The 26383-nt window shown below is 55.7% G+C and overlaps 12 protein-coding genes across 12 annotated transcripts; 4 read left to right on the top strand and 8 right to left on the bottom strand.

Annotated features, from left to right (window-relative positions):
• Window positions 1-352: 352 nt before the first annotated feature.
• On the top strand, window positions 353-6930 carry BCV69DRAFT_268300 (hypothetical protein; the record flags this gene model as incomplete). Its single annotated transcript, XM_025490859.1, has 2 exons — window positions 353-1456; window positions 1682-6930. 2 exons carry the CDS (start codon window positions 353-355, stop codon window positions 6809-6811), a joined length of 6234 nt encoding a protein of 2077 aa, XP_025348962.1. The 3' UTR covers window positions 6812-6930.
• On the bottom strand, window positions 6915-8566 carry BCV69DRAFT_281727 (branched-chain amino acid aminotransferase II). The gene is made up of 3 exons (XM_025492085.1): window positions 8047-8566; window positions 7534-7957; window positions 6915-7428 (listed from the first exon to the last, which is right to left on the bottom strand). Exons 1-3 carry the CDS (start codon window positions 8509-8511, stop codon window positions 7052-7054), a joined length of 1266 nt encoding a protein of 421 aa, XP_025348961.1. The 5' UTR covers window positions 8512-8566; the 3' UTR covers window positions 6915-7051.
• Window positions 8567-8811: 245 nt separating this feature from the next.
• BCV69DRAFT_281726 (hypothetical protein) lies at window positions 8812-9796 on the top strand. Its single transcript, XM_025492084.1, has 2 exons — window positions 8812-9346; window positions 9442-9796. Exons 1-2 carry the CDS (start codon window positions 8920-8922, stop codon window positions 9561-9563), a joined length of 549 nt encoding a protein of 182 aa, XP_025348960.1. The 5' UTR covers window positions 8812-8919; the 3' UTR covers window positions 9564-9796.
• Window positions 9274-10609, bottom strand: BCV69DRAFT_281725 (hypothetical protein). The gene is made up of 2 exons (XM_025492083.1): window positions 10374-10609; window positions 9274-10287 (listed from the first exon to the last, which is right to left on the bottom strand). Exon 2 carries the CDS (start codon window positions 10206-10208, stop codon window positions 9753-9755), a length of 456 nt encoding a protein of 151 aa, XP_025348959.1. The 5' UTR covers window positions 10209-10287; window positions 10374-10609; the 3' UTR covers window positions 9274-9752.
• A 90-nt stretch (window positions 10610-10699) lies between these two features.
• On the bottom strand, window positions 10700-13251 carry BCV69DRAFT_281724 (putative OSM1-fumarate reductase). Its single transcript, XM_025492082.1, has 5 exons — window positions 13071-13251; window positions 12907-12964; window positions 12790-12805; window positions 12625-12707; window positions 10700-12541 (listed from the first exon to the last, which is right to left on the bottom strand). Exons 1-5 carry the CDS (start codon window positions 13106-13108, stop codon window positions 10853-10855), a joined length of 1884 nt encoding a protein of 627 aa, XP_025348958.1. The 5' UTR covers window positions 13109-13251; the 3' UTR covers window positions 10700-10852.
• Window positions 13252-13833: 582 nt separating this feature from the next.
• On the bottom strand, window positions 13834-15756 carry BCV69DRAFT_281722 (alpha/beta-hydrolase). Its single transcript, XM_025492081.1, has 4 exons — window positions 15201-15756; window positions 15083-15104; window positions 14248-15006; window positions 13834-14136 (listed from the first exon to the last, which is right to left on the bottom strand). The coding sequence occupies exons 1-4, from the start codon at window positions 15449-15451 to the stop codon at window positions 13960-13962; spliced, it is 1209 nt and encodes a 402-aa protein (XP_025348957.1). The 5' UTR covers window positions 15452-15756; the 3' UTR covers window positions 13834-13959.
• A 556-nt stretch (window positions 15757-16312) lies between these two features.
• Window positions 16313-18176, top strand: BCV69DRAFT_155687 (hypothetical protein). The gene is made up of 3 exons (XM_025489384.1): window positions 16313-16626; window positions 16717-17349; window positions 17443-18176. Exons 1-3 carry the CDS (start codon window positions 16510-16512, stop codon window positions 17989-17991), a joined length of 1299 nt encoding a protein of 432 aa, XP_025348956.1. The 5' UTR covers window positions 16313-16509; the 3' UTR covers window positions 17992-18176.
• BCV69DRAFT_155708 (hypothetical protein) lies at window positions 18177-19972 on the bottom strand. Its single transcript, XM_025489385.1, has 2 exons — window positions 19587-19972; window positions 18177-19495 (listed from the first exon to the last, which is right to left on the bottom strand). The coding sequence occupies exons 1-2, from the start codon at window positions 19800-19802 to the stop codon at window positions 18362-18364; spliced, it is 1350 nt and encodes a 449-aa protein (XP_025348955.1). The 5' UTR covers window positions 19803-19972; the 3' UTR covers window positions 18177-18361.
• BCV69DRAFT_281720 (hypothetical protein) lies at window positions 19824-20653 on the bottom strand. The gene has a single exon (XM_025492080.1). It carries the CDS (start codon window positions 20420-20422, stop codon window positions 20084-20086), a length of 339 nt encoding a protein of 112 aa, XP_025348954.1. The 5' UTR covers window positions 20423-20653; the 3' UTR covers window positions 19824-20083.
• A 407-nt stretch (window positions 20654-21060) lies between these two features.
• Window positions 21061-23398, top strand: BCV69DRAFT_246849 (hypothetical protein; the record flags this gene model as incomplete). The annotated part of the gene is made up of 6 exons (XM_025490228.1): window positions 21061-21255; window positions 21332-21652; window positions 21732-21856; window positions 21930-22000; window positions 22070-22349; window positions 22426-23398. The coding sequence occupies 6 exons, from the start codon at window positions 21061-21063 to the stop codon at window positions 23396-23398; spliced, it is 1965 nt and encodes a 654-aa protein (XP_025348953.1).
• A 47-nt stretch (window positions 23399-23445) lies between these two features.
• On the bottom strand, window positions 23446-24483 carry BCV69DRAFT_298001 (hypothetical protein; the record flags this gene model as incomplete). Its single annotated transcript, XM_025494175.1, has 1 exon — window positions 23446-24483. One exon carries the CDS (start codon window positions 24481-24483, stop codon window positions 23446-23448), a length of 1038 nt encoding a protein of 345 aa, XP_025348952.1.
• A 489-nt stretch (window positions 24484-24972) lies between these two features.
• Window positions 24973-26149, bottom strand: BCV69DRAFT_281718 (hypothetical protein). The gene is made up of 2 exons (XM_025492079.1): window positions 26096-26149; window positions 24973-26048 (listed from the first exon to the last, which is right to left on the bottom strand). Exon 2 carries the CDS (start codon window positions 25677-25679, stop codon window positions 25089-25091), a length of 591 nt encoding a protein of 196 aa, XP_025348951.1. The 5' UTR covers window positions 25680-26048; window positions 26096-26149; the 3' UTR covers window positions 24973-25088.
• Window positions 26150-26383: the final 234 nt, after the last annotated feature.

Raw genomic sequence — 26383 nt, 5'->3', positions numbered from 1 at the left:
ACCCCTCGATACGCCGTTACCGGTGCCGCCTCGGCCATCGGTGCCCAGGCCACTGGAGAATGAAGGCGAGCGCCTCTCTTCGTCCCCAAGCAATCGCTCCCCCTTCAATGAGGATGACCACGAGCCAGAGATAATGCCGGTCCAAGATCTCGTGCCCCTTCTGTTGCGACATCTGGACTGCTACCCCGGTGAATTGAGTGCCTTGCGAGGCCCCTCTGCCCCATCTGCTCCACTCAGTGCGGCATCAAGTATCGGGGCAGAGGCTCAGCCCTTCTCCTTGCCACTGGCAGATCAGCAAAGCACACAGATCTTCCGGAAGATCTTCACTCAGCTCTTCAGGAAGACCGGTGATATGCATTACTACTGGCCTTCCACCTCGAGCTCCACTGCCAATGACTTCCTAACGCCTCCGAGCATTGCGGAAGCTCTGGACCTGTTGGAGGCAAATGATTGGAGCCTCTCAAGAGCTCAGGGAGCTTTCCCTTTCCTCAGAGCTAGACAAGCAAGGCTCGCTTCTTCATCCTCTTCGCTCAAGGGTAAATCTCCCGCATCATCTCGGGCCGGCTCTCCCTCTCCAGGAATGGACAGTGGCTCCCATTTGGGTTATCTTGGACCTGAATACACGGAGGAGCGCAGAGGTCGGCCATGTGGGCACTACTTCCGCAAAGGCGAACCCATCTGGAGATGTAGAGATTGCGCCATTGATGATACTTGCGTGCAGTGCGCACCTTGCTTCGATGGAAGTGTTCACAACGCTGAAGGTCACGATGTCGTCTTCAGCGTATGCGCTACAGAGGGCGGCGTCTGTGACTGTGGTGACGATGAGGCTTGGAAGAAGGACGTGGGCTGTCGTTACCACTCCAAGAGTCAGGGATCTACCTCAGAACACCAAACAGATGATGAAATGGGTGAGGCAGAGGCAGAGGCGTCTAGCCACAAAATTCACTCGAAGCTCTCCTCGCCTCGCTCGATAGACCGCCATCTCATGAACGAGATCTCTGCCTCTCTGAGAAGCAAGGACGTAGATCCGGCTTTCGTCGACGCTTTGCAAGACGTCGCAAACCAATGGTTAGAGTTCGTCCTCGCGACTGTTGATCATGCGCCAGAGGAGCAGACCCTCTTCTTGCAGTCCTTCAGCCGCTTCAATCAGAAGAATGCCCGAGACCTGATATGGAACTCAGAAGATCTGGAGACCTGGGGCAGCAGGAATGATTCTGACGACGAGGAGGATGAAGACGTCAATGGAGAGGAGGAAGGGTTAATGCCTTTCATCAAGTACAAGGATGTTCCCGAGGGCTCCGAAGCGAAGACCGCGCCGGGAGAGAAGGATAGTGCCTACTACAACAGGCAATACAACCAGATGCTGAAAAGAAATACGACGGACTCCTTTAAAAGGCGTCTGAAAGAGGTCCGGCGGCTCAGGAGACAGGGGAAGATTCCTGCTGATACGCAGCTGGTGGATCCACTGCTCGCCAGCGGAGACGAAGCTGCTCTGGCATCGTATCAGTCGCTCCCAGGACACTATCAGCTGGACGAGGAAGCAAGTGACTCTGAGATAAATACTTTCGAGCATGACTCACATCCCTCCCGCTCTTTCGACGATGGAGAGCTTGGAAGACGCATAGCTAGAGTACGCAAGGAGAATAAGACCGTCAAGACGCTGCGGACCTGGCCTTTGAAGCCACGCAAATATGCTCTGATCCTCTGGAACGACGAGAGGCATACGTTCAAGGACGTCATCGACACGGTCAAGGATGCCATTGGTGTCAGCGATGAGGAAGCTAGGGGAGTGGCTGATCGAGTCGACAGGCATGGAAGGGATGTCCTCATCGTCAGCGATTCGGTCGAGAAGCTCGTCAGTGCTGCCAGGCGCATGGGAGGCATCAATCTCAAGGTGACGATACGCCCGGCGTTCGATGTCTATTGCGAAGAAATCGTCAACAAGCTCTTGTGGGTTCTCAAAGACCTTGCGGAGGCCTCCATCTACGTTCCACGAAATGAAAGCGCCTCGAAGCCAGATTCGACCTTTATGCCCTCGCTCATCACCTTTGGTCTATTGCAAGAGTGGCCCATCGATTGTCGTCACGAGGAGTCTTTCTATACTCCGCGTATGGACAAGGACGCATTCGATGATGACAATCTCAAGAAACTCGATGGCCTACTCTTGATGGACTTCAAGATCTGGAAGGAGGGCCGATCGTGGTTGCGGCAACTGTGGCTGAGCTTGTGCAAGATCAGTACCGGTAGACGAGGAGTCGCATCACACTACGCTTTCTCATACAACAAGATCATCGAGATCTCCATCTTCCGAGATCGAGAGCCGGAGCATTCGATCATCCTCTTGACCGTGCAGCTCTTCTCGGTGCCCTCGGTCGCATTCGAGCTGGTCTCGAAATTTGACTTCATGCGTCGTCTCCATGACCTTCTCATTTCGCTGATGACTGGTGGCCTCCGGCCCATGATCAAGGCCCTCGAAGTTCCGCCGAGTCCGCCTCGACGCATACGACCGGTGGAAGATGCCCAGCACCCCAGGCTCATCCCGCTACTACGTCACGTCCTCTACGATATGAAGTATCTGATCCAGTCCCCGGGAGTGCAGGAACTGATCGTGCAAGAACCCAGGCACACCGCGTACCTCTTGGACTGGCTTCGCTACTTCAATGCTTATGCATCCGAGGTGCGCGAGACTCAACAGCATATCGAATTCGATGGTGAGACGTGGGTCCTCATCTTTCAAGTATGCCAATTGCTCGCCAAGGAGGCTCGTCTGTTCGGCCAGTCGTACCAGAAGGCTACTGTCGGCCAGGCCGTTCAAGCTCTCAACTACACTCTTGCAAGGGTACATTACGAGACTATCGCTTTGGCGCATCACTTCAATGATGTGGGAACGAACCACAAATGTATTCCGCCGATCAAGTTCCACGAAGTCGAGTATGGCCGTTCCTGGTCTGATCGTCATCAGGTCATCGACTTCAAGGTTGCCTCGCAGCACACTGCGTTCCATCATCCGATGCATTGGTTCCTCGCTGAGATGAGCAAGCGATTCAGTGGTCTGACTACTTCAGACCTCACTTCCTTGGGCATCTCTTCCATCCCCGAGCTCATCAATGGTCTTGACGAAGACGGACTGCTGGTAGTCTTCGACATGTCCATCCGTTGCATAGTCAAGATCTCGCAAGTCCGTGGAGGCTTGTGGGTCAGGAACGGTACGGCCACCAGAGGTCAGGCAGCTCACTATAGAGACGTAACGGCAAGAGGTTCGATGTACGACCAGGACGTATTCCTTCTGCAAGCCGCGCTTGCACTCCTGCCTTCGCCGGACCGCTTCCTGGTCACCCTCCTTGACCGCTTCGATCTTGTTGGATACTTCTCGCAGATATCTGACGCAACCAGAGAAGATGCGCAACTCAAGGCAGCTGCAGACGACTTCCTCTTGCTGCTCATCACACTTCTGTCGGAGCCTGGCAATGCTTGCGCGTGGAGCATGGAACAATTGATTCGTCGAGAATTGATTCACTTCCTCGCGCTGGGTCAAGGGACCTTCTCGTCAACGACTCGCTTCATCCCAGAGTACATGATCGACCATCCCTCCTTTGAGAAGATCTTGGCACAAGTCACTACCTTCAGGGGTCCTGACGGGACTACTGACCAAGGCATCTACGAGCTCAAGGACGAGTGTTATCGAGAGGTGGACCCCTTCTTCCATCACTACACTCGCAACCAGAGGGAGAGAGCGGAGGAGCAGCTCAGACTTCGAGAGAAGAAGGCAGGAAGGTCTGCGGAGAGCTTGGTCATCGTGCCGGCTCAGCAGTTGTCTTTGGAACCACAGCTCTTTGCCCGTTCGATCTTGAGGGCTTTCACTGCACCCAGCTTCCGCTACATTCTCTTCTCTGGCCTTGGCAACCCTCGTGCATCGGATGTGGAGGTCAACGAGACTATGCTGGAGTCCATTCTGCATCTGATCGTCATCGGAATTGTCGAGAAGGGCAGGGTGTTCGTTCGTGACACCCTTGCGTTGCCCATCGACGACGAGATATCCGTTCTCTCTGATCTCTGCGAGATGGAGTCTCGGGTCAAGAATCTTGCTCTGAAGGCCAGGATCGCCTGGTGCTTAGATCGATGTGAGGAATCAGAGATAGCCAACGAGAAGCTGGACCAGCGTCGCGCTGCCAAGAATGATGCTGGCCTGGGTCAAGCAGGCGGGAAGAAAACTGCACCCTCTAAGAACTCTGCCGAAGCCAGGAAGCAAGCTGCGAAAGCTCGTCAAGCTGCCATCATGCAGAAGTTCAAGCTTCAGCAAAATACGCTTCTGGAGAGTCTTGAGAAAGACGAGGCAGACAGTAAGACTAAGGTGGACGCTGACGATTCGATGGAAGTCGATGCGAAAGGCGACACTACTGCTGTCAAAGGTGTCGATGACGACAGCGACATGGAAGCGGAAGCAGAGGAGGCGCTTGGCAGCTGTATCATGTGTCAAGAGCAGCTGACCGAAGACAGCTCCTTCGGTCGACTGGGCCTAGTGACTGCGAGCCGCACTCTTCGCACGACACCGCGCAACAATCACAAAGCTCTCAAGGACGTCGTCGATGTGCCCCTCAACCTCGACAGGGTGTCTCCCCACCTGGCCTCCAACGGAAGAGCTACGCACACGGCCAGCACAAGCAGTGGCGAGGAAGCTTCATTCCATCCTCTGAATAATCTCGGCACAAGTGGAGGCGGCTTCTCGAAAGAGGATAACAAGACGGGAGTGCTCGCTTCTTCCTGTGGGCATCTGATGCACGTCACCTGCTTCCAAGCTTACTACCGCAACATCGAGACCAGGCACTCGCAGCAGATTGCGAGAAATCATGCCGAGAACTTGTCCAGGTTCGAATTTGTATGCCCCCTGTGCAAAAGCTTGGGCAACGTCATCTTGCCAGTGCCGAAGTCTACAAGGAAGGTCAAAAAAGAGTCAGCTGGAGCATCCTCGAGCGCGGACGGCTCGATCGGTCATCAAGAACTCGACATGACGCCGATCGGAGACTGGCTGCGCAAGATCAACATTGACATCCTCAAGACGTCAGGGTCTCAGAGCGTGACAGGGGTTCAAGAAGGCAGCAATGGCGGCACAGGATGCTTTGTGTCCTGGTATGCCGACAGCGTCCTTTCTTGGCTGCTCGACCGCGACTACGCCGCTAAGCTGCCAGAGGGCGTTGATGGTTCGATGCTGGTCATGCTTGGTAGGCTTGTCGATGTGTTGCGTCCCATGAGTACCGCCTTGCGGCCCCAGCGGGTCGCTTGGCAGGCCAAGACTATCTTGGCCCCACCGACCAGCAGAAAGATGTATCTGCCCGATGAGCTGGTTGGCTACACTCTCAGCATCCTGGAAGTCTCGCAGAGAGGTCAGGAGGCTCGAGGCAGCAGTGGTGAGGTTGGCAACGTCGCTTCCGCCATCAGCGATGGCTCGCTCGGTCTTCTACGATCTCTCATCTACTGTATCAAGAGTATTATCTCGATTGATCAGCTCAACACCAACCTCGCCCCAACGGCAACAAGGAACTATCAAGCTGCTCTCCGTCAGGGTCTGCTCAAGCGTCTGCTACCTCACTGGAGCTCTGACGAAGCGGTACGATCGCCCTTGCTCCTGCGCGAACCTTTGTCAATCCTCATCGAGGCGGCAGCAATTGTGCCTGAGTCGCTCAGTCAGGTGACAACACTAATGTACTATGCGACCCTAGTGCAGACTGTCTTTGGTCTCGCACAGCCTTCCATCTGGCCTCAGGCTGCCGGTGGAGCAGGAGGTCCTAGTGCACTTCGATCTCACCTGACTCCTCCAGATGTTACAGACCAAGAGAAGGCTGCATTGCAGGAGATCTTCCCTGATGTGAGGTGGACCGTGGGTCACATTGTTGGCTTTGTCGGGTACGCCAGAGGGAACATCACCCTTGGCGTGGACGGACTGGACGATTTGACTTTGGCCAAGATGCTGTGCACCTACACGTTGCCGTTCTTGCGTCGAGCTGCTATCCTACGCAGGACCATCTGCGGCGACAGTAATAGCTCGCCTTCGGGTCTGGGAGAGGAGAGTCAAGCAGAGCCCATCGAGTATCTCCGCTTGCTGGCGGACTTGGGGATCACCCCACCGGCCCAGGGTCTACCTATACGTGCCGAGCGACAGGCGCCCATCAGCAGCATTGTCGAAGGCTGGATTAAGCACGCCTACACGCCCTTGGCTTCGCTCTTCAGGCCACTACCGATCAATCCATCCCCACTTGGAGGCGGCGCGAACGACCCCAACTCCCTGACCGTCGGCCAGCCCTCGGCGCATCCCGCCCACAACCACCCCACTCTACAGCTGGAGCACCCGCACATCTACGAGCTCATCACTCTTCCCAAGGATCTGACTGCCCTCCTTCAATACTCGCAGCGAACCCCTTGCAAGAAGTGCAAGACGAGTCCCCCAGAACCAGCCTTGTGTCTACTATGCGGTGAAGTTGTTTGCTACCAATCCTTCTGCTGCATGGATGCCACACTACAGCGTGGTGAGTGCAACCTACACATCAGTACTTGTGGCGGCAACTATGGAATCTTCTTCAAGGTCAAGACGAATCTCGTCTTTCTCCTCTACCACTCCAATGGGACATTCATCTATAGTCCTTATCTTGATTCTCATGGAGAGGTGGATGTAGGGTTGCAAAAGGGACGAAGACAGACATTGTACATGAAGAGGTATGATGAATTGAGAAGAGTGTGGTTGAGTGGTGGTGTGGGAACACTCGTGGCGAGAAAGACGGAGGCGTCGATGGATCCTGGTGGATGGGATACGACGTGAGGAGAGATACAGATGAGGGCAAGGGAGAGGCGCAACAGAAAATACGAGAGTCTTGTAGCTAGCATGCTCTTACACACACACACCTACACACACACACAATCGATCGTGGATAAATCCTTACATTGTATTGTGCGAAGCTACAGAAGCAAGATGGAAAGAAGTCTATCGGAATTTCTGCAGAAAGACAAAGACGAGAAAGAGGCAGCCGATCGGAAAGAGGATGCAGTGTGCGATGTCCTTCTAGCAGACGACGGACCAAGGGTGCTCCTTTCCTCCCCTCTGAATCAGATCAATCTCGGCAAGCATAGCCTTGGCTACCTCTCCTGCTCCTCCCTCACCAGTAGGAATCATGATATCCCGTCCCTTGTAACCCACTCGCTCCACGGGGCTCACTACCGCCGCTGTTCCCGCGCCGAACATTTCCAGCAGAGAACCCCTTTCGGCATGGGATTGCAGCTCGTGGATGCTCATCTCGCGCTCGACTACGCGCAGCTGCTTGGGCAGACCGGGAATGTTGGTCTGTCCATTGCTGTGTGCGCGGCTGAGGGAGAGGATGGAGTCTCTTGTTACTCCGGGAAGGATCATACCGTTCAGAGGCGGTGTCACGAGCTCGCTGACTGTGAAGTGGGTAAGCGTAGAATGAGGGCAGGGTAGGGTAGGGGATTTGGTCAATGGGAGGGACTGTTATACCCGAGCCTCACACGAGTGCGCCTCTTACTCACCTCCATCTTCTCCCCTGATGACAATGAAGAGATTCATTGTTCCCACCTCGGTAAGCCACTGCTCCTCTCCAAAGAGCCACAGGCACTGCTGGTATCCCCTTGTAGCTGCCTCCTTCTGCGTCTTGATTCCCGGTGCGTAGTTACCACCAAGCTTGTACTGTCCTACACCTCCGGGCCAGGCTCTGACTTTCTCTGGGTCAGCTTCGAGGGATACGGGCTTGAAGCCAGTGGGGTAGTAGGGTCCTACGGGGGAAGTGATGACGAAGAGGAGGGCGTCGGAGGTCTGATTAACGCCGAGGGCGGCTTGGGTACCGATGAGGGTGGGGCGGATGTAGAGGGAGTGACCGGGTGCAGAGGGGACCCAGGCCGAGTCGAGTGTGACGAGCTTCTTGATGAGCTTGGTGAGTTCACCTCCGTCAAATGTCTGGAGAGCGCAATCAGAAGAGGCTCGATTAGCCTACTGTCAAGAACTGGCGATGACTGTTGAGATTGCGCATATGCTGCGATACTCACTGGCAGTGCGATCCTATCAGCGCTCAGGTTCATCCTCCTCATGTTCATGTCTGGCCTGAAAAGCCTGACTTTGCCATCCTTGTCCTTGTATGCCTTCATACCCTCGAACAAGCTAGGTGCATAGTGGAAGATTACGCTGGAAGGGTCGAGTGTGAGGGGTGCATAGGGTCCAATGACGGGGTCTGCCCATCCTCCGGTAGAGGTCCACGGGATGGTGAGCATGTGGTCTGAGAAGGAGTGGCCGAAGATGAGCGACTCTGAGGGAGGCATGTCACGGGGAGTGGTGGTGTTGGTGATCTTCAGCCTTGAGGCGTCGAGGCTTCGTACGGGTGACGGGGCCAGCTCGCCAGTCATGGGATCGATCTTGGTCGAGTAGAAGCGGGGGGTGGGTACGACCATGGATCGCTTGACAGATGCGGTCGTCGCTGCTGCCAGGCCATTGGAGGTGCTCATCAGCCGTGTCATCGTTGGTGTTGGTGAGGATGCGAGGTGGGTAAAGGGGTATGAACAGTTGCAATGGGAAGATGTAGACTGCAATCTGAATCTGACAGAGGCGGGAAGGACCGAGTCACCAACGTCGTGCGAGTCGGTCAAAGCCAAGTCCTTCCGCCGCCGCCCTTTAAAACGGAGCGGAGAAGAGCCGAGGCACAGCAGAGACCAACGCCCGCGTGGCGCGCTACTCGTGACTCGCTTTCAACCTCCGCCTGTCCGTGCATCGCTGATATTCGGCCGCGCCTGCCACCGATCGCACCTTGTTGCATCACCCCCTATTCCCAATCCTCATCCGCATCCTCGACCCCAGCATCGTCGTCGTCCTCGTACACTGAGTACTTGGTCGTCACCCACTCAAACCAACGCCTCCACTCAAAGACCATGGCCTCTCCCTCTGCCGAGGCAGGGCCGTCGACTGGCTACATCGACGACACGCCCAATTTCTCACCACAATCCCTCGACCTCATCAGCCGGATCCAGGAGCGAGCATGGCGCAGGACCCTTGGAGAAGGCAAGAAAAGCAGGCGCAGCCGAAAGAGTAAAAGCGCCACTCACTTAGGCCGCGGTACGTACGACAGTGATGGAGACGACGACGACGACGTCTCCTCCCTTGCCTCCTTGGACGAGACTGCTTCGATCACTACGCATAGCAACTCGCAGAGCTGGCCATCAGACACTTACCAAGAGAGTGATGATTATGATCAGGAGCAACAGTGGAGAGAGGCAATGGAGCAGATAGATTTGGCAGTGCGCATCGTCCTCTGCCCGCTCTTTGGCAAATACATGGGAAGGCAGTGGGCACTTTGGGGTGAGTAGTGGGGCTGCGAGGCAGTGCAGAGCTGTGGGTCCCTTCATGGACCTTTGAGCCTTACGTTCATACTCTCTGTTCTCTCTTCCCTACAGCTTTTTCCAGATATCAGAATCACGGAGGTCTCACTATGCGCTTCTTCGGTCTCAATTGGGTACCCGAGACAATCGTACCCAGTTGGCTTGCCATCTTTAGTCTCAGTACCGGCGGCGCCTGAGGACATGAAGAGCACTACGTAGGCAGGCCAGACAGACAGTATCGGATATGAAAAGCAGGGAAAAATGAACGGCGGATACGATGTAATATATAAGAAACGGCTCAAATTTTGCGAGGGCTTCTCCTCACAGCTTCAATTGATACCCCACTCATAATACCTGACGGTGCGTTCTGGTACCCGCAGTGTCCTTTAACGAGCATCGAAGTACGGCAGTCTTGCGCTCATTTGCAACCTTGACCATGTTAAAAGACTTAAGAGATGAGAAGTGAGGAGCGAGATTGAGCTAGTGATGCTTGTGCAGCAGGTGTTGTGGAAGTCGAAGAAGAGAGTGGACCCCCCTGATCGCAGGTCTTTTGAAGCATCACGGAGCCGTATTCTTTCTCGCCTCAGATCATCTGCAAGCAACAATTCTTCAAGTGAGACCTCCCGCGCACCACCACAGACTGTTTGTAGATTGTTAGGACTAAGTTCCGAACAATGTAATGATCGATGTGCTTCCAAAAAGTCACGCCAGATCTGGAGTCTTTGATGGTGAGTGGTGCCTTTGGTGATGATGTAGTGCTCGGGTACGGGTACGGGTTGGTTCGCATTTGTAAAGCCGAGCAATAGCACCAAGCAAATCAGATACCTCTGTAGTACCACCATTGTTGGAGTAGCTGATGTGGGCTGGTCTGATCGTGTCTGGATGTGAGATAGGAAGTCGTGAGGATGGGAGGACGTGAGCCTGTGTGGGGAAGCGTGATTGGATCGCTTGAGATCTATCGAGGTGCAGTGGAGGTGGGCTGTGCAGTCGGGGTTGATTGGACTCACCCACTTCTGTCGGAACCGGAAGCTGATCTCGTATCCAGCGGCCATAGTCCCCCCGCACTCTGCCATCTGCATACATGGCACTTTAGGCTAACTTCCCTGCTCTGTGCTTCCTCGTATGCACAATTACAGGCTTTCTAGACTTACTTAAGATAGCTAGAACCCCAAACAGTACCATTCTTGTGTCTCCCCTGATTGCCGGCAGGCGCTTGAGCACGCCACGGACACTCCACCAGGTGTGTCAGAGCTTGGCAAGAGGGAGCGCCTGAGAGGTACATTGCTCGATCCGTTCTTGTACTCTGTATCCCCGCTGCATCATCGCAACACTCGAATTGTGCACAATATGAATTGGAAGGACGCATTTGTCATAACATTGAAAGAGAAAGCCACGCTTTCTGGCACACAGTCGTAACGAATCCTATCCATACATGAGGACACCCGAAGCTCTCAATCTCATCCGCGGAAGTTTTCCAGAAGCCAGCTTACTGCTTCAGCTTTCCAATGACAGTGTCGCTAGCGTACTTCTTGATGACGCTCGTCTCGTGGAACTGGAGGAAGCCCTCCGTGGCGTCCTTTCCAGCGAACATCAAGATGGCCTTGGGTCCTCCAGGGTGGTCAGGGAGGAAGTCGTCCACCTTCAGGACCATGTCCTCCACGACGACCCAGGCGTCACCCTCCTTGTCGTGCTTAGCGACTTCGTCCATGGAAATCTCCCTCTCCTGTTGCTTCTGCTCAATGTCCTTCTTGTTGTTCTGGCTGTTGGCCTGGTGAGAAGTGGGACCAGCAGTGCTGGTCTGAGTAGGGGGAGTAGATTCGGCCGCGCTTGGTTGGCCCGAGACGGCCTGTTGGCCCTCGGCACCTCCTGCCCAGCTGAAGGTAAGCTGAACATTCTTGCTCTCGGGGTGAACAGACACCGTCGTCTGCAAATGTTGAGCTACCTGACCGGCACGTCCAGTGGCGATCTTGCCGCTTGAGACGTTGCGCAGGAGGTATGCGGATGAGGTGTCACCGGCAACTCGTCCGAAGACGACACAGCCGAGAAGCGAAGAACCTCCCAGTCGGTTGGCTCCGTGAACACCTCCAGCGATCTCACCACATGCAAAGAGACCTGGAATGACCTTCTGGTTTGTGTCCAGAACCTCGGCCTTGTCATTGATCTCCAGACCACCCATGGTGTAGTGCAGCACGGGCTGCATCTGGGCGACGTAGAAGTAGTCGTCCATGACGAAGGGTCCGTTGCTGAAGTACTTCTTGCCGAAGGGATCCTTCTCGTCACCCGAGGCAATCTTGGTGTACTTCTCAAAGGTCTCCTTGAGCGTGCTCTCGTCGCACCCAATCTCCTTGGCCAAGTCACGACCGTGCTCGAATCTCTTCATGAGACCTCGAGAAGTGTAGTGCTTGCAGTGCCACTCGATTTCCTGAGATGCCTTGCCGTTCAGCACGAGGCGCACGGGGAACTTGTCGTGCTTGAACATGGCGTTCGACACCCAGTCTCTCTTCTGCAACTCATCGACGAATCGCTTGCCCTCGTTGTCCAGCAGCAGACCACCGCAACCTCGCAGGGCCTCGGCAGCCAGGAACTTGACCTTGGCATCGGGCTCCTTGGGGTCGACCAGACCAGTGGGGTGAACCTGCACCTTCTCCATGTCGATGAGATTACCGCCAATGGCGGCAGTCATCTTGTGTCCCTCACCAACCGACCAGTCTCCGTTGGTGGTGGAAAGGTGCATCAGGTCCGGCCTGTGCTTCTTGAGAAGGGAGTTGACATCGTGGAAGTCGGCTGCGTAACCACCAGTGGCGAGGATGACGGGTCCGTGCTCGCGGTGCTTCTCGCCCTTGAACTCGTACTCGACACCCTTGACTTCGCCGTCCTCGTAGATGAGGCTGGTCACCCTGGCCTTGCGCACCATCTGCACACGGTCGGGGTCGGCCTCTGCAATCTCCTCGAGCTTCTCCATCTCTGCGAAGGTAATCTGCATACCGGGGAATTGAGCATTACCACGGTGGGTTCGGGGCTGCGAGTGAGCACCCAGTCGGCTGATCTTGTTGAGCTCCAGGCCGAAAGAGTCCTGCACCCAGTTGACGGCCTCTCCGGAGCGACCGGTGAGGACCTTGATCAGGTCATCTCGTGCGAGGTCTCCAGCGGACTTCTTTGTGTCGTCAAAGAAGATCTATTGAGAGGAAAGGAGAGAAGACGCTGTATAAGTGGCGGCTCGCGAATGGTCCCACACTTGCGTTTATATGATTCACATACCTTGGCACTGTCTGGAATGCCTTGCTCGGCTTGCACAAGAGTGCCCGATCCATTGATACCACTGGTGGCCTTGGTCGAGTTACCTGAGGGGCAGCAGTGCAGGGCAAGGAATGTCAGAATGTGCCGGCTGATAGAGAGTACCGAGCTCCCTTGCATGGTGCTCACCTCCGTTGAAAGGCATCTGCGACAGGGGAGAATCAACAGTGAGGAGGGGAAGAAGCATTGTGGTGAGACAAGAGCTTAGCGAGAAGGGCTTCTTCCTTGACGCCACTCAGCACCCACCTTCTCGATGAGGAGGACATTGCCACCACGCTGGTAGATGGTGTGTGCAGCGCTCAGCCTGCGAAAGACGATTCAATCAAGGAGAAGAGGTGTAGTGAGCTAGCCGTCCTTGTGGAATTTGACCGCCACCTCACTAGTCGCCGCATCGTCGCTGATCAACTCACCCGGACAAGCCGCCGCCTACGACGATGATCTTCGACATTGCTGTTGCGAGTGTGGGTGTGAGTGGCGTATGTGGCGTGGCGGGGTACAGGGGTAAGGAGGAGGTATAGGTACAAGTGCGGGAGTGTGGGAGTGGGAAGAACGAGCAGGTGTGAAGGCTGGCTGTGATGGTCAGTGAGGGAAGCAGAATCAAGGCTGAAGAAGAGGTCTTCAAGAGGAAGGGAGGAGAGAGGGGCAAAGGGCTCAAGAGCGCAGTGCGGGGTAGCCGCGCCCTCTTCGGCTCAAACGTGGACGAGGCTTGAGCCGGTACAGGCACCTGGCGGCAGCAGAGCAACACTTTGAGCCAATGCCGGGTAGCCGGGGAGTGGCAGAGATGCCCTGAACCCCGCTGTGCGCGACGTGAAGAATAGGACGACGACTGCTCGTCTGCCTGGGCTGCTCGGGACTGATTAGAAAGCAGGGCACAGCGACTGCCCTTCTACCCCGCACCTCTCGCCTAGCCACCCTCTCCCTGCCTTTACCAACTCCTCCAGCCTAGGCGGCACGCGCTTTGGCCTTTGTCAGAGACTGGCCTGATGCCCCTGATTCCTCGCCGTCCTTAGCCCCGCTTGTGGGGTAGAGCCGCAAACTATAGCAGCAGGCGGAATGCCAGAGGGAAAAGCATCGGAGTCCGACGGCCGAGCAGCGCCTTTCGCACGGTTCGCACATCCCAGCACACGCGCACTCCTGCTCAGTAGACACGACTCAAGTGCTCAGGCTCACACAACGCAGCAAGGAGACGTCGTCGTGAAAGTGAAAAGGCTGCCACTGAACAGGTTTGGCTCATGAGGCTCTCGAGGAAGAAAGGTCGCCGCACGTCCAGGCAAGGACACCCAATCCCGCTGGACGCTCTTATAGCTTGGCACCCATACGAGCGTCTGCCTTCAATTCGGGCTGCCGCCATTCTGCAGCCCACGTCCTGGTTTTACCTTCCTTGTCCTCGTCGAAGCTCACACTGCCTTCCTTTGATGACCAAGCAATGTCAGACAGCTGCGGTATGTGCGAGGCCCACTCTTGCACAAAGTGGCCCTGTGAGAGCAGGACAAGAGCAGCAGAGCGTGGGAGAAGGGGGCGGACATTGCTTGCAGCTGTCAGCAATACCATCGGCTATCTCAGCGTGCTTGTTGCCCTCGTACTCACTGCTTCTGGGATCGTCGTACGCCAGAAACCCAAGCGCTTACCCCATGCAGCCTGACTGAGTTGATCCATCACCCCCGTACCAAGGACGGGGTCTGACTCGCCTATGCACACAAATACCTGCAGAGGTCTCCTCTTTTCACCCTTTCCCGTCGAGTCACTCTCCAGTATGGGGCAGAGATTGGCATAGTAGTTGAGGGCAGCGTGAGATTCGGCAACACCTTCCTGCCAAGGCTTGATGGGTACCAGTTGAGGAAATCGCCTCACACCACCCTTTGCCTTCTCTCCTCCACCGGGTCCCGCAAAGGGAGCACGATATGCGTTCATCTCTTCCTCGCTGACCGGTGTTCCTCGCTTCAGCAGATTGCCAATGTCGACGTCGCTGTACTTGGCCATGAAATCCCGGAAGGCGATCCACCCTTTGGTCGGCTCAACGCCTAAGCCGAGAGCCGTATTCATGACGATCATGTGGGTGAAGACATAGGGGAAGAGAACCGGCAGGATCAGGCCGAGGATACCACCCCAGTCTTGAACGACCAGAGTCACTCTTGCGCTCGATCTTCGAGAGTGGGAGACAACATGCTTGGAAACAAAGTCAAGCAGCCATGCTCGATGAGACTCCCAGGTGTAGTAGGCATCATCGGTCGGCTTGTCTGATCGTCCAAATCCGATGAAGTCAGGAGCTAGCAATCGGCGCTTGATGTAGCGGGGTCCGGAGGACTGCGAGCGAGGGGCAGGAGGTGCGTAGAGGAAGCCAGGGATCTGCGTAGCGTCAAAAGCGAGGGAGGTTAGCTCTGCGCCGGGATAGCAGCGACTCGACCACGACAGACCGTCTCACCATCTTCCTGTAGAGGTAGCTCCTGCTCCGCATCGAGTAGATTGAGACAGACAGGCCATTCGTTCAGCACAGAGACGTTCTGGAAGACGCTGGTCCCACTCTCCCTGTGTCGACTCACCATGTGGGCTCACCATGCAGGCACACTACCAGCTCCTGTTCGACGATCGCATCCGGCTCATGTCGCCTCAGCACCGCTTCGTCGACCTGCTTACCCGTCTGCGTATCCCATACTAGCGCTGGCGATTCGTCGATGTATGCATAGCGAAGCGATCCGAAGTAATCGTAGTGCACCTCGTACGGAAAGGAGGGGAGATGCGGGATGGAAGGTCGGAATACCGACGTCGGCGGCGGTGAGATATCCAAAGGCATCGTTACTGATAGACTGAGTCTGACTGCAATTCGTGTCCGCAGAGGTTAGGGATGATTGAGATCGGCTCTTGTGATCCGTGATCCGAAGGGTAGAGGTGGGTGAGGGTAAGTGGAGGGGGAAGGAAGGACCGATGCGGCCGGGCATGCGGGGTAGCTTCCGGTCCTGCTGCCGCCGGCCCGGGGCTCCGCGGCCTGTCAGCTGGGAGGGATCGATCTTGAGCTAGGCGGGTAGGTTTGTAGAGGCAGCGTCCTGTCGTGAGTCACCCTTGTGGTTTCAGACTCTCGAGGCTGTGTGCTTATTTGGGAAGGTGGCAGAGGCTCTGAGACATAGCATCTGGAACCCTCTGTGCATCCATGGTACGAAGCCGAGGATGATCTCTGCTGAGAGGGTCTCGTGAGGCCCTATCGGCCGGTCGCTGCATCTCCGGAGCGCCTGGCCTCGCGAATCAAGCTCCTCTTGAATTCGACAAAGGGACGCGTCACATTGCCTTCGCCCGCCAAGCCTCTCTGTGCCCCCCTCCCTGGACGACGATGAGTCGCTGCTTCGCACGCGCCCCTCCGGCCCTTCGTCATTAGGAGCCTCAATGGAACCAAGGCTGAGCATAATGCGCCAGGGAAGCACGTAGGACTGCAAGGGGGCCGTGAGGCTACTACGGAGTAGCATTGCACATGTGAGACATGAGCGCACGGACAGGAGAAGGCACAGCCATACCACCACGGTGTACCGTCACGGTCGGTGCTCATGACTCCCGTTGTGCCCTCCAGAGCTGCACGATTGCTCATGCTCGACCGGGCGCTTCTGCCTTTGCGGGGCAAGAGGCAACCTTGTGTGGAGCAATTCACATCCTCCTAGACGCGCTGACAGGAGGCAATGAAGCGAGGCGTCAGGGGAGGCTGGGAGCAATGGTCATGGCCACTGACAGCTACTTAACGTCGGGCCCTTGTCCGTCCTGGTACGACAGTTTCTCCCCATCTCCATCACAATCAGTCCTATCAATCCGCACTTGCTCCAGCCCCTTCGTATTCCATAGCGCCCTACATTCGCAACTGAATTCGGCATGCTTGCAAACGCGTTCGCTACTGTCCTTGCCGCTTCGGCCCTGCTCACTTCCGCCGCCCCCGTCTCAAGGGACGTCCTCGAGGCAAAGGACGTGGGCGTCTTGACCTGTACCACCGTAAGTAGATATGCCGGTCACAAGACCAAACCCCAGAGCGGTCTGAGGCTCACCATGTCGCTTTGTTTCTTCTCCTTCTCATCGTAATAGTTTTTCACTGGCCCTCTTCAGTACAACGTTGGTGGAGACTACGGCTACCTCTCCTTCACCGGCCCCAAGAACGAGGATGGCTTGCCCATCCTACACAGCACGCGTGCCAATGGGGACAAGGTTCCTGCTCACGACTTCACCATGAAGAACTGCACCTCCAACAAAGCCAAGTCCTTTACTGGCTCCATTCAAGGCGGCGAGGTGGCTCGGGGTCACATTGAGCTGACCTCTTCCCCTGGAAAGTGCATTACGCGCAGTACGATTCCGGGAAAGAAGCACTCCGAATTTGTACTCGACGACTGCTCATACAGCGATGACTCCAGTCAGCTCTTCCAGAGCTTCGCCCTTGGCCCAAAGGGATACGGCGAGTACCTCGGACATGAAGACAGTAACAGTCCTTACTGGCAGGTCAGCCTTAGCTCGCAAAAGTACAAGGATGTCTTGGCCAAGATCGTCGACACGAACAACATCATCAACAACCTCAACTTCTACTTCCCCACGTATGTGCCTGGTAGTAAGGTCAAAACAAGGGATGTAGAAGCAAGTGAGGTCGAAGCAAGGGAGGTCGACTCAGAGGACGTTGAAGCAAGAGACGTAGAGGAAAGAGACGTTGGCGTCTTGACTTGCACTACGGTAAGTACGCCCTCTGCAGGCAGGCCAGGCTTACCATGACCATTTGAAGCTTACTGTGCCGCTTCTGTTCTTCTGCTCTCACTCCACTAACAGCACTTCGCTGGCTACCTCCAATACAACCTCAACGGACTGTATGCGAACATCTCCTTTACTGGCCCCAAGACAGAGGATGGTCTGCCTATCCTGCACACCGCCCGCGCCAATGGCGATGAGGTGCCCGGTCACGACTTCACCTTCAAGACCTGCGTGTCCAACAAGGCTCAATCCTTCATGGGCCCCGCCCCTGCGGGCTCGAGCGGTCCAGGCCACTTTGAACTATCATCTACTCCTGGAAAGTGCATCACTCGTCATGCAATGGAGGGAAAGAAGCACTCCAACTTCGTTCTTGAAGACTGCTCCTACAGTGATGACTCGAGTCAACTTCTGCAGAGCTTCGCTCTCAGCGCCAAGGGTTACGCGGAATTCCTTGGATACCGTTCTGGTGAAAAGCAAGACTGGAGGCTCACTGTCAGCTCGCAGGAGTACAAGGACATCCTGGCCGAGCATGTCGTCACCAACAACATCGTCGGTAACATCGACTTGTACTTCCCCGACTATTACACTCCCAGTGGTACAAAGGGAAAGAGGGATTTGGAAGCATGAGAGGCTCTCGTAGAATAAAGAGACGCCTTCAATGGCTCTACCTGAAAGCTCGGAGCGATCTCGCCCGAGCCCATGGGCTGTAGAGCCATCCACCTCCTCTCCTCGGACTGCTTCTGCAACCGCTTGGATCGAGTCGAGTCGTACGCCCATCGCTCCTTCGCCCCTTTTGTGCTTCCTATTGTCCCTCACTCCGTGTAAAATATCCGGCTCCCCTTCTCGTCGAGAAATCATGGACTCTACCTGTTTCCCATACTACCCCTCACAAACTCTGTCTCATCCTCTGCATAGCAGGTGACGTTAATAACATTGAGAGCATACAAAAGATCGCTGAATGAATTTGAAGAGCTCTCTCCATCCTCCCCTCCCGCGGCTAGTCCCAATCAGAGTCCTCACCACTGTCTTCTGCTGCCTCCTCTGCCGCTTTCTTTCCTGAGCCAGACTCTGAAGGGGCTGAGGGTAGCATGCCAGAAACTTCATTGTCAGACCCAGCTGACGGCTTTGTTTCTTCCGTATGCGCAGAAGCAGCAGGTTGATCCGCACTGACGCTGCTAAAGGCAGAAGGAGTAGCTGTGCCTGTGCTCACGCCGCTTGCTCCGCCCTCAGTCTTCTCTGCTCTGTCTGCCATGTCCCAAGATGAAAATTCTGACGAAGCCTTTGAAGTCTGCTGCTCCTGCTTCGACTTCTCTGGCCCAGCAGACGCGGCAGTCGTAGCCGAAGACGCTCCTTGCTTGCCCTCCGCCTGAGGAGGGGGTACGACCTTGACCAGATCGCCAACGACGACTCGTACCTCCTCTCCCATCTTGCCAACCAGCTCCTCAGAGGCTTTGAGATACTTCTGCGCATAGGCTTTCGCTTCAGGACCAGAGAGCTTGGAAAGAGTGGATGAGATGTCCTGCAGAGTCGATGAGAGCGAAGCGGTTGTAGTATTGCCCGTAGACACACCTGCCTCTTTGCTGCTGCTGCTGCTAGTGTTGTTTGCGGCGGGGGCAAAGGTGTTGCTCAGCAGATTGAAGGAAGAGGAGAGACGTGATGAAAGATCTTGCTGTATCGAGGCCACCCGCGGATCGGAGGACAGCGTCTGAAGTCGCGAGATGAGATTGTTGTCCATTGCAAAGGGCGAGGAAGAGGTCGGAGAGGTAGAGGTAGAGGCTTGACGGGGGGCAGCCGGCCCTGTAGCAGTCTCCGAGGCATTCGAGGCTTCGTCGGCGTCAAAGAGGCTCTCACCAGACTCACCCGCCTCGACTTTGCTATCGCCTGATCGTGCCGCCCTCGAGCTAGGTTGTGCCTCCTCGTCCCCTTGGTCCGCTCCCTGCTCCTTGACTTTGTCTGCTTCTTCGGACCTTCTCTTCCTCTCCTCCTCCTCTTCTGCCTCCCTCTTCTCCTTTGCTTTGCGCCTCGTCTCCTCTAGCTGAGCTTCTAGCCTGCTGGCCTCCTTCTTGGCATAGTTGACGATACCGCCTTGGGATGCAATGTGTTGCTGAGCCTGTGTGAATTGGGCCTGCGACTATCAGAGGGCGAGGCAAGCACAACGAAGCAGAGCAGCGCGATCAGTGGATGCAGGCATCGAAGGCAGATCTATGCAGCTGGATGCTCACCTTCTGGCTGAAGCCCGTCCACCAAGAGCTGACGCCCTGCACGAGCTGCTTGACGTCCTGCTCTATCGTAGGGAGCTCTTCCGCGGGTTGCACATCCACACTAGCCCCTCCCTCCCCCTCTGCTGCTGCCTTACCCTTTCCTTTGTCATTCGAAGAGGCAGTCGAAGCCGCAGAGGCGGATTCAGCATGGGTGAGAGCATAAGGCTCGAGATCCATGATTGATGGGGGTGTATGGATGAGATCTCACTGAAGGATTGGGGACAAGGATGGGTCACAAGCGCAAGTGTTGGTCTCTGGGCTCTGTGCGGACGGCCTGCTGCACGCCCCTACGCACGCCCCCTTCAGGCCACAGATGGACGGAAAGAGACTATGCAGCGAGGGATTTCTAATGTCTGTATCTCACATGGCTCACAATGTCACAAGCAAATGGTTCCGATGTACAGAGAGCGCCGGCACACAGCAGCTGCTGCTCCATGGACATTCAACCCTGTTAGATGCTACTGCACGTGTCGTCGGCCATGGCGGTGTGGGGGTGGGTGTAGAAAGAAATCTTCCGGCTTGAACCTCTTCGATTCCTCCTCTCCATTCTCTTGTCGCCTGCGTGCCTCATCGAGCAGAAGTGATCTCAGAGAGACCGTATACTGGGCCGAACCATCGGTCGAGGATTTTGGCTCGAGCTGGAAGCGCGGCAAGATGGGGTAGGGCCTTGCAGCAGGCAGGGTGTCCGGGGTGGTCCGCATCTGAAGCGCGTAGAAGACCGGATGGGCCAACGTCTCGCCTTGAAAGGCTACCAAGAGGGCGGCGAAGAGCACCTGAAGAGCGGTGATATGCTTCATGATTGTCAGTGGCTGAACAAGGGAAGAACGAAGTGACTATCTTCAATTTATCTGAGAAGACCAGCTTCTGCAGTAGGAGGCTGAGCGGATAGGCGATCGAGAGCGTTGAGGAAGTGTAGGTGAATCAGATGGTAGTGCGAGGGAGATTGGAAGGGACAGCAGAGAGCGGCAGCACATGTACTTGCCCATACTACGCAAAAGCAATGCTAGTGTCCACTACCTTGCTTTCAGCCATCTCACTGCTGACGAAGCTGGCGCTACGAGCAGCGCTGCTCCAAAGCAGCTTTGTTTGCTACGTGGGCAAGAGCCTTGATAGCCACGAGCAACCTGACCCCAGACCAGCAACACGCCAGGTGTCATTGCTGAGGGCACTAAGGATCTGACAATCGACCTCCGTGACCTTCTCACTGCGATCCGCAACCCATTCTGCTGGTCCTTTGATGGCCTCGAGTGGCAAGCTTGATCCCTTACGAGTTTCCAGCCAAGCGGGCCATTCCACCGAGCAACGCGGCGGGAAGCGGAGGACGAGGTCCGTGTGGAGTCGCGCCTCGTCCAAGTCTTCTTGTGTGTCAGTCCTACTTCCGCTTCTTTGTCTTCCTCGTTCTTGTCATTCTCCCAGCCCACGCTACCACATCGCCATGACAGCTGAAGTCGCCGCTGCGTCATCGTCTTCGCACTCGTCTGCCTCGACTCAGAGGCTAGCACATCCCACTGCCATATTGCCCAATGCACAGGCACTCAGAGATGCAAAGGTCCTCGTCGTTGGAGCAGGAGGCATCGGGTGTGAGGTCCTGAAGAACCTCGCACTTGTTGGCGTCAAGGGGGTGCAAGTGGTGAGTAGGGTAGAGAATAGTACCTCTTGCACGGACGGCGACGTCTGACGCTCTGTTCACCGTGCTCTTGCGTCAGATCGACTTGGACACCATCGACCTATCGAACCTCAACCGCCAGTTCCTGTTCAACAAGTCCCACATCAAAAAGTCCAAGGCGCTGGTCGCCTCTGCCGTGGCATCCTCCTTCAACCCTTCCATTCAAATTCAGCCTCAACATGCGAACATCAAAGAGCCTCAATTTGGGTACGAGTTCTTCAAGACTTTCGACGTAGTTCTGAACGCACTAGACAACTTAGATGCCAGACGCTGGGTGAACAGGATGTGTATTGCTACGAACGTACCATTGGTGGAGAGCGGGACCACAGGGTTCTTGGGGCAAGTGCAGCCTATTTTGAAGGTTAGTGCCGCTTTCGAAGCGTGGCAAGATCTCACACGGTTCGCTGACCGTGTACACCGTGTACAATGACATCGTTCAGGGAGTCATGGCCTGTTACGATTGCACAGAGAAGCAGACTCAAAAGACATTCCCAGTCTGTACCATTCGCTCTACCCCGACAACACCCATCCACTGTGTCGTATGGGCGAAGACATGGCTGTTCAAGTGAGTAGTAGTGCTGCGGACCCCGCTCGCTCGATGTATGCTCATGAGCTTCGTCTGACCTCACCCGTTATAGTCAACTTTTCGGAGAGGATGACGAGACTGAAGGAGCCGAGCTGGACAAAGCAGAAGCAGATGGAGGCAACTGTACGTAACTCAACGTAAACAAGCTATGACTTGCCTCGTACTGACTGCCGTCGCCTTCCTGATCCCTAGCTGCTGAGATTAGCGCCTTGCGCAAGGAAGCACTGGAGATGAGCAACCTTCGCTCTAGCCTAGGTACAGAGGGAGCTGCTCAAAGAGTCTTCGACAAGGTGTTCAAAAATGACATTGAGAGGCTGCTGAGCATGGAGGAAATGTGGAAGAATCGCACTAAGCCAACACCGATCACATATGCAGACGCCATGGCGACAGCTGCCGACAGTCAGACAAGGAAAGGCTTGAAGGACCAAACTCAACTGGGTCTCAAGGAGACGGTGGATCTTTTCGAGTCGAGGTGAGTCAGGCTCTATATGAGGTGAGCCGCAGAGTATGTCTCACCTGACGCAACTTCACGCTTCTGGTGCCCACAGCTTGAACGCTCTGGCACTCCGGTCTGCTGCCAACCCATCTGAGCCACTTTCATTTGACAAGGATGACTCCGACGCTTTGGACTTTGTGACTGCTTCGTCTAATCTCCGGTCTCGTATCTACTCCATCGAGACCAAGAATCGCTTCGATATCAAGCAGATGGCTGGTAACATCATTCCCGCCATTGCATCGACGAATGCCATCATCTCTGGAGCTCTGGTCTTGCAGACTGTGCACATGCTGGGCGCTACCCGAAAGGGAGCAGCTGCTACCTCTCTCAAAGCTCGCGACGTGATGCTGGGGAGGTCTAACCGGTTTGTTCTCACCGGATCCGCACCTCCCAAGCCGAACCCGGCTTGTGGAGTCTGTCAAGACCTTTACATCCCTGTATCTCTCGACCCAAGAACGACCAGCCTGGGAGCTGTGATCTCTCACACTAGGCTCAACCGTGAGGAAAGCGGCTTGGGAATGGACGACGAGTCTGGCTATGAGGAGTTGGGCATCTACGAGGGCAGTCGACTCCTGGCAGACATGGACTTCGAGGACAACCATCCCAAGACCTTGTTCGATCTCGGAGTCGAGACTGGCAAATTCTTGACGCTCGTTGACGAAGACGGCAAGAAGCGGACCGTCCACCTGGTACTTTGCGCTCCGCGAGACGGTCTGCGAGCAGGCGAGATCAAGGTCCTTTTGGAGGCGGACGAACTTCCTGAGCTGAGCGACCGGCCCAAGCTGCCCGAGGCCGAGAAGGACGAATCTGATCTCGAAGACGGTGACAAGGATGATGGCTTCGAAGTCATGGAAGCTATGCCTACGCTGGTCAGCAAGAAGAGGAAGGCGGGTGACGATGGGACGGAGAATGGTGCAGGTCAATCACAGCAGAAGAAGCGGCCTGTTGGGGACGAGAATGGAGACGACAGCAGGCAGAAGAGGCACAAGGCGGGTCCAAACGAAGGTGCCATCGAGCTTGATTGAGATAAGGCGGTGCAATACTATCGCCAGGCTCGGCAACTGTTCTAAAGCTACGTCGACGAGGGACGCCTGTTTCTCCTTTCCCCGCGAGGCGTGCGCGGCTTCTTACCGATGAATCCACTGACGGTCAGCTCTGGACTGTCGGCCTTGATTCTAAGCGCTTTGTAGGTGCGAGGCGCAGAGCCACTACGACGTGGTGGTGAGGAATGGGTAGGTGACCAGCTGGCAGACGAGGACCATGGCGTCGATCCCTCGGCTTCGTGACTCTTCCCGCGTGCGTGGCGGGCAGGGCTACCAGCTCGAGAAGGCGAATGTGCAGTCGGAGAGGAGGCGCTGGAAGATGAGCTTGGCCCTAGGTGAAATCTGCGTCGACCGCCTGCACCGGAGATGCGACGTAGTCGAGGCCACTCAGACGAGGAAGACGAAGGGCGCGCCGAAGGAGAAGGAGAAGACGAAGACGACAGCACGATGACTTTGCCTGGGCTGCCAGGGCCACGAGACGAAGAGCGACTTTTCTGGGATCGGGATCGGGAGCCGTCCGAGGAGAAGAGCGACTTGAGGAGCCCTTTGCTCGGACCTCCATACTCGCGTGTCGGCGACGGCCAATCAGAGGATGACGAAGGCGTTCCGGATGTAGGTGAGTTTGCAGGACTCTTGCCGGGCCTTCTGGCGCCGCGCAAGGGTGGTGATGGATCAGAGCCCGAGGAGGAGGGTAGAACCACCTTGCGCCTGCTTCCGGGCTGAGGAGGAGGAGGAGGCCAGTCTGACGAGGACGACGAGGTAGACAGAGAGGTAGGAGGCCTGAAGTTGAGGTTTGGCCTGAGGGGGCCACGACGTCTGGGTGGGCTGTCGGAAGACGGAGGCGCTCCGATGACAAGGGGTCGGTAGCTGGAAGGACTTGGCGTCGTCGTGAGTCTAGTAGTGGTAGCATAGATATCGGTGAGAAGTCTTGATTTGTACTGTTCCTTGGCGGAGCTCGATGAGGATGTTCCGGCCCTCTTAGTGAGAGGCAGCGCAAGGTACGGCACTTCAGGATCTCGTAAAGGCTCTGCCTGCAGACTGGAGTAGCGAGAAGCCTCACCGTCCATAGGAGTGGGGTGCACGCCATTGAGCCGCCCCGAAGACGAGACGGGATGACATGCTACGAGAAGGACGACAGGCAGCAACGAAAGGAGACAATTCTGGAAAAGCATCTGAGAAGTCCGAGGTAGTCTTTGGAAGAGCGTCACGTCAGTGGGACTTGCAGGCCTGCAGCAAGTCACGAGGTGGTCAATGGAAAGAGCGTTGAATGGGTAGGACGTGTCGAGAGCCAGTCTCGAAGCGATCAGAGGCGCGAGATAGAAGGCAAGCTCTTTGAGAGTTGACTGGATCTTGTGCGCCTCGTAGCACGCAAGAGTAGAAGGGGAGGTTGCGAGGCAGCAAGGCACATCATTATGGTGACACATCCGTCTTTGTTTCTTCTCAGCAATGCACAAAAAATTCGACGCCCTCAACATTGCTGACTACCGATGTCCATGTGAAGATTCAAGTTCGACTCTCAAGACCTCGCGCAGGGACCCAAATGGCAAACGCAACGGGTAAACTTTGCCGAAGGATTTCGATCGTAGTATTGGGGCGTCATACAGCGAAGCAAAGACAACTGCACATCCTAAATCTTTGCCATGGCAACTCATGGGCCATTCCCATGGCTCCTTTACGATCCACCCTTCTTCCAGCGAACGTTGTAGCGCACTGCATTGCACTTTGAACGGATCAGGCTCAGCCACTTCTTGTTTCCCCCAGAGACCAGCTTGCCGTACTTGTACTCGCGCGAAGAGTTGGGAGGGGGAGGAGGGTACTTGGAGGACGAAGCCGAAGACGCTCCTGGTGTGGACGTCGTAGGGCTCGGAACTTGGCAAGTAAGGACGTTTGCAGTCTTCTTGTAGATCTTCGCCAGAGACTTGAACTTGGGCTTGTTATCAGGGGTGACTGGGCTTCGTAAGGATGGCCTCTTTTTCGGTGGCACCAGAATAGGGGGAGGGCGCTGCGATTCTTGAACTCGGGCATCGAGATCTGATGACCAGCTTCGTATCAGCAGAGGCTTCTCGTCAAAGAATGGCGTGCCTACAGACCTCTGTAGGTATGGAGCAGTGATGTCCGCTATCGGCTTATTAGGCTCCTGAAGTACAGCCTGCGGTCGCAGTGTGCGATCGTCGAGCCTTGAGGGTGCGGCCGATGCACCCATCAGACTCGACACCAGCCCAGTGACAAACACCAGCACCGTGAAATGGGTGATATACTGCATCCGGGGCAGGCGATTCTTATCTCAAAGTCGTGAACGAGAGGCGAAGACCAGCTTCTTATCAAAGGATACTGTAGATTGAAGTGAAAGGACAAAGTAGATTTCCTGCCTAGTAGAATTCTTTCGTCCCACAGGACGTACGATTGCTTCCAGCCTGGTCATTGGTCATGGGTCCTGGGAAAGGGCAAAGGCCGACTCAAACGAGCCAAAAGACGGTTCCCACCACAGCGGAATTCGCGAATCGCGCCTCGCATCTCCGTCGAATTGCTTCGTGCTCAGCGATCGGGCTGCTGGACACCGCAAAGCAAAGCCATCGTAGTGAAAAGCAGTAGCAATCAGGCAACCATTTGGGTAGCAAAAGGAGAAGAGAATCTAAAAGCAAAACGCAAAAACTTCAGCATCCAGGATTCCCGCGTGGTCCCCCACCGCAGTACTGACTGGACGGTACCTTGCTTAACTTCGCAGATCGGACGGGATGCGGTGCTTTCAAGGTCCTATGGCCGAAGATGAAAACCTAAAGTATGCGCGCGCAATATAACCCTCCCGTTCAGAGCCTGCTGTGCGCTCGGAGGGGCCACGTGGCTATTCAAAGTGGTCTTCCCCCCCCCCCCCCCCCCCCCCCCCCCCCCCGAAGGGCATCTTTCACGCAAAGGCGTATAGACAAAATGGATGCAGGGCACCACATATAGGGTGGTAGTGTAAGGATT

This window comes from Pseudomicrostroma glucosiphilum (genome assembly GCF_003144135.1).
Source record: "Pseudomicrostroma glucosiphilum strain MCA 4718 unplaced genomic scaffold BCV69scaffold_4, whole genome shotgun sequence".
NCBI classification, from domain to species: domain Eukaryota; kingdom Fungi; phylum Basidiomycota; class Exobasidiomycetes; order Microstromatales; family Microstromataceae; genus Microstroma; species Microstroma glucosiphilum.
This window is presented reverse-complemented; position numbering and strand designations above follow the sequence as displayed.

Coding starts and splice junctions, on each gene's coding strand:
- BCV69DRAFT_281726 (XM_025492084.1), top strand. CDS start 8,920: ATGGCCTCTCCCTCTGCCGAGGCAGGGCCGTCGACTGGCTACATCGAC. Junction 9,347..9,441: donor AAGGCAGTGGGCACTTTGGG/GTGAGTAGTGGG, acceptor TCTTCCCTACAG/CTTTTTCCAGATATCAGAAT.
- BCV69DRAFT_281727 (XM_025492085.1), bottom strand. CDS start 8,511: ATGACACGGCTGATGAGCACCTCCAATGGCCTGGCAGCAGCGACGACC. Junction 7,958..8,046: donor CTGATAGGATCGCACTGCCA/GTGAGTATCGCA, acceptor TGCGCTCTCCAG/ACATTTGACGGAGGTGAACT. Junction 7,429..7,533: donor CATCAGGGGAGAAGATGGAG/GTGAGTAAGAGG, acceptor CCCACTTCACAG/TCAGCGAGCTCGTGACACCG.
- BCV69DRAFT_155708 (XM_025489385.1), bottom strand. CDS start 19,802: ATGGATCTCGAGCCTTATGCTCTCACCCATGCTGAATCCGCCTCTGCG. Junction 19,496..19,586: donor GGACGGGCTTCAGCCAGAAG/GTGAGCATCCAG, acceptor GCCCTCTGATAG/TCGCAGGCCCAATTCACACA.
- BCV69DRAFT_281720 (XM_025492080.1), bottom strand. CDS start 20,422: ATGAAGCATATCACCGCTCTTCAGGTGCTCTTCGCCGCCCTCTTGGTA.
- BCV69DRAFT_281722 (XM_025492081.1), bottom strand. CDS start 15,451: ATGCCTTTGGATATCTCACCGCCGCCGACGTCGGTATTCCGACCTTCC. Junction 15,105..15,200: donor CTGCATGGTGAGCCCACATG/GTGAGTCGACAC, acceptor GATGCGGAGCAG/GAGCTACCTCTACAGGAAGA. Junction 15,007..15,082: donor GCTACCTCTACAGGAAGATG/GTGAGACGGTCT, acceptor GACGCTACGCAG/ATCCCTGGCTTCCTCTACGC.
- BCV69DRAFT_155687 (XM_025489384.1), top strand. CDS start 16,510: ATGCTTGCAAACGCGTTCGCTACTGTCCTTGCCGCTTCGGCCCTGCTC. Junction 16,627..16,716: donor GCGTCTTGACCTGTACCACC/GTAAGTAGATAT, acceptor TCATCGTAATAG/TTTTTCACTGGCCCTCTTCA. Junction 17,350..17,442: donor GCGTCTTGACTTGCACTACG/GTAAGTACGCCC, acceptor CTCCACTAACAG/CACTTCGCTGGCTACCTCCA.
- BCV69DRAFT_281718 (XM_025492079.1), bottom strand. CDS start 25,679: ATGCAGTATATCACCCATTTCACGGTGCTGGTGTTTGTCACTGGGCTG.
- BCV69DRAFT_281725 (XM_025492083.1), bottom strand. CDS start 10,208: ATGGTGGTACTACAGAGGTATCTGATTTGCTTGGTGCTATTGCTCGGC.
- BCV69DRAFT_281724 (XM_025492082.1), bottom strand. CDS start 13,108: ATGTCGAAGATCATCGTCGTAGGCGGCGGCTTGTCCGG. Junction 12,965..13,070: donor GTAGGCGGCGGCTTGTCCGG/GTGAGTTGATCA, acceptor CGTCTTTCGCAG/GCTGAGCGCTGCACACACCA. Junction 12,542..12,624: donor GCATTCCAGACAGTGCCAAG/GTATGTGAATCA, acceptor TCCTCTCAATAG/ATCTTCTTTGACGACACAAA.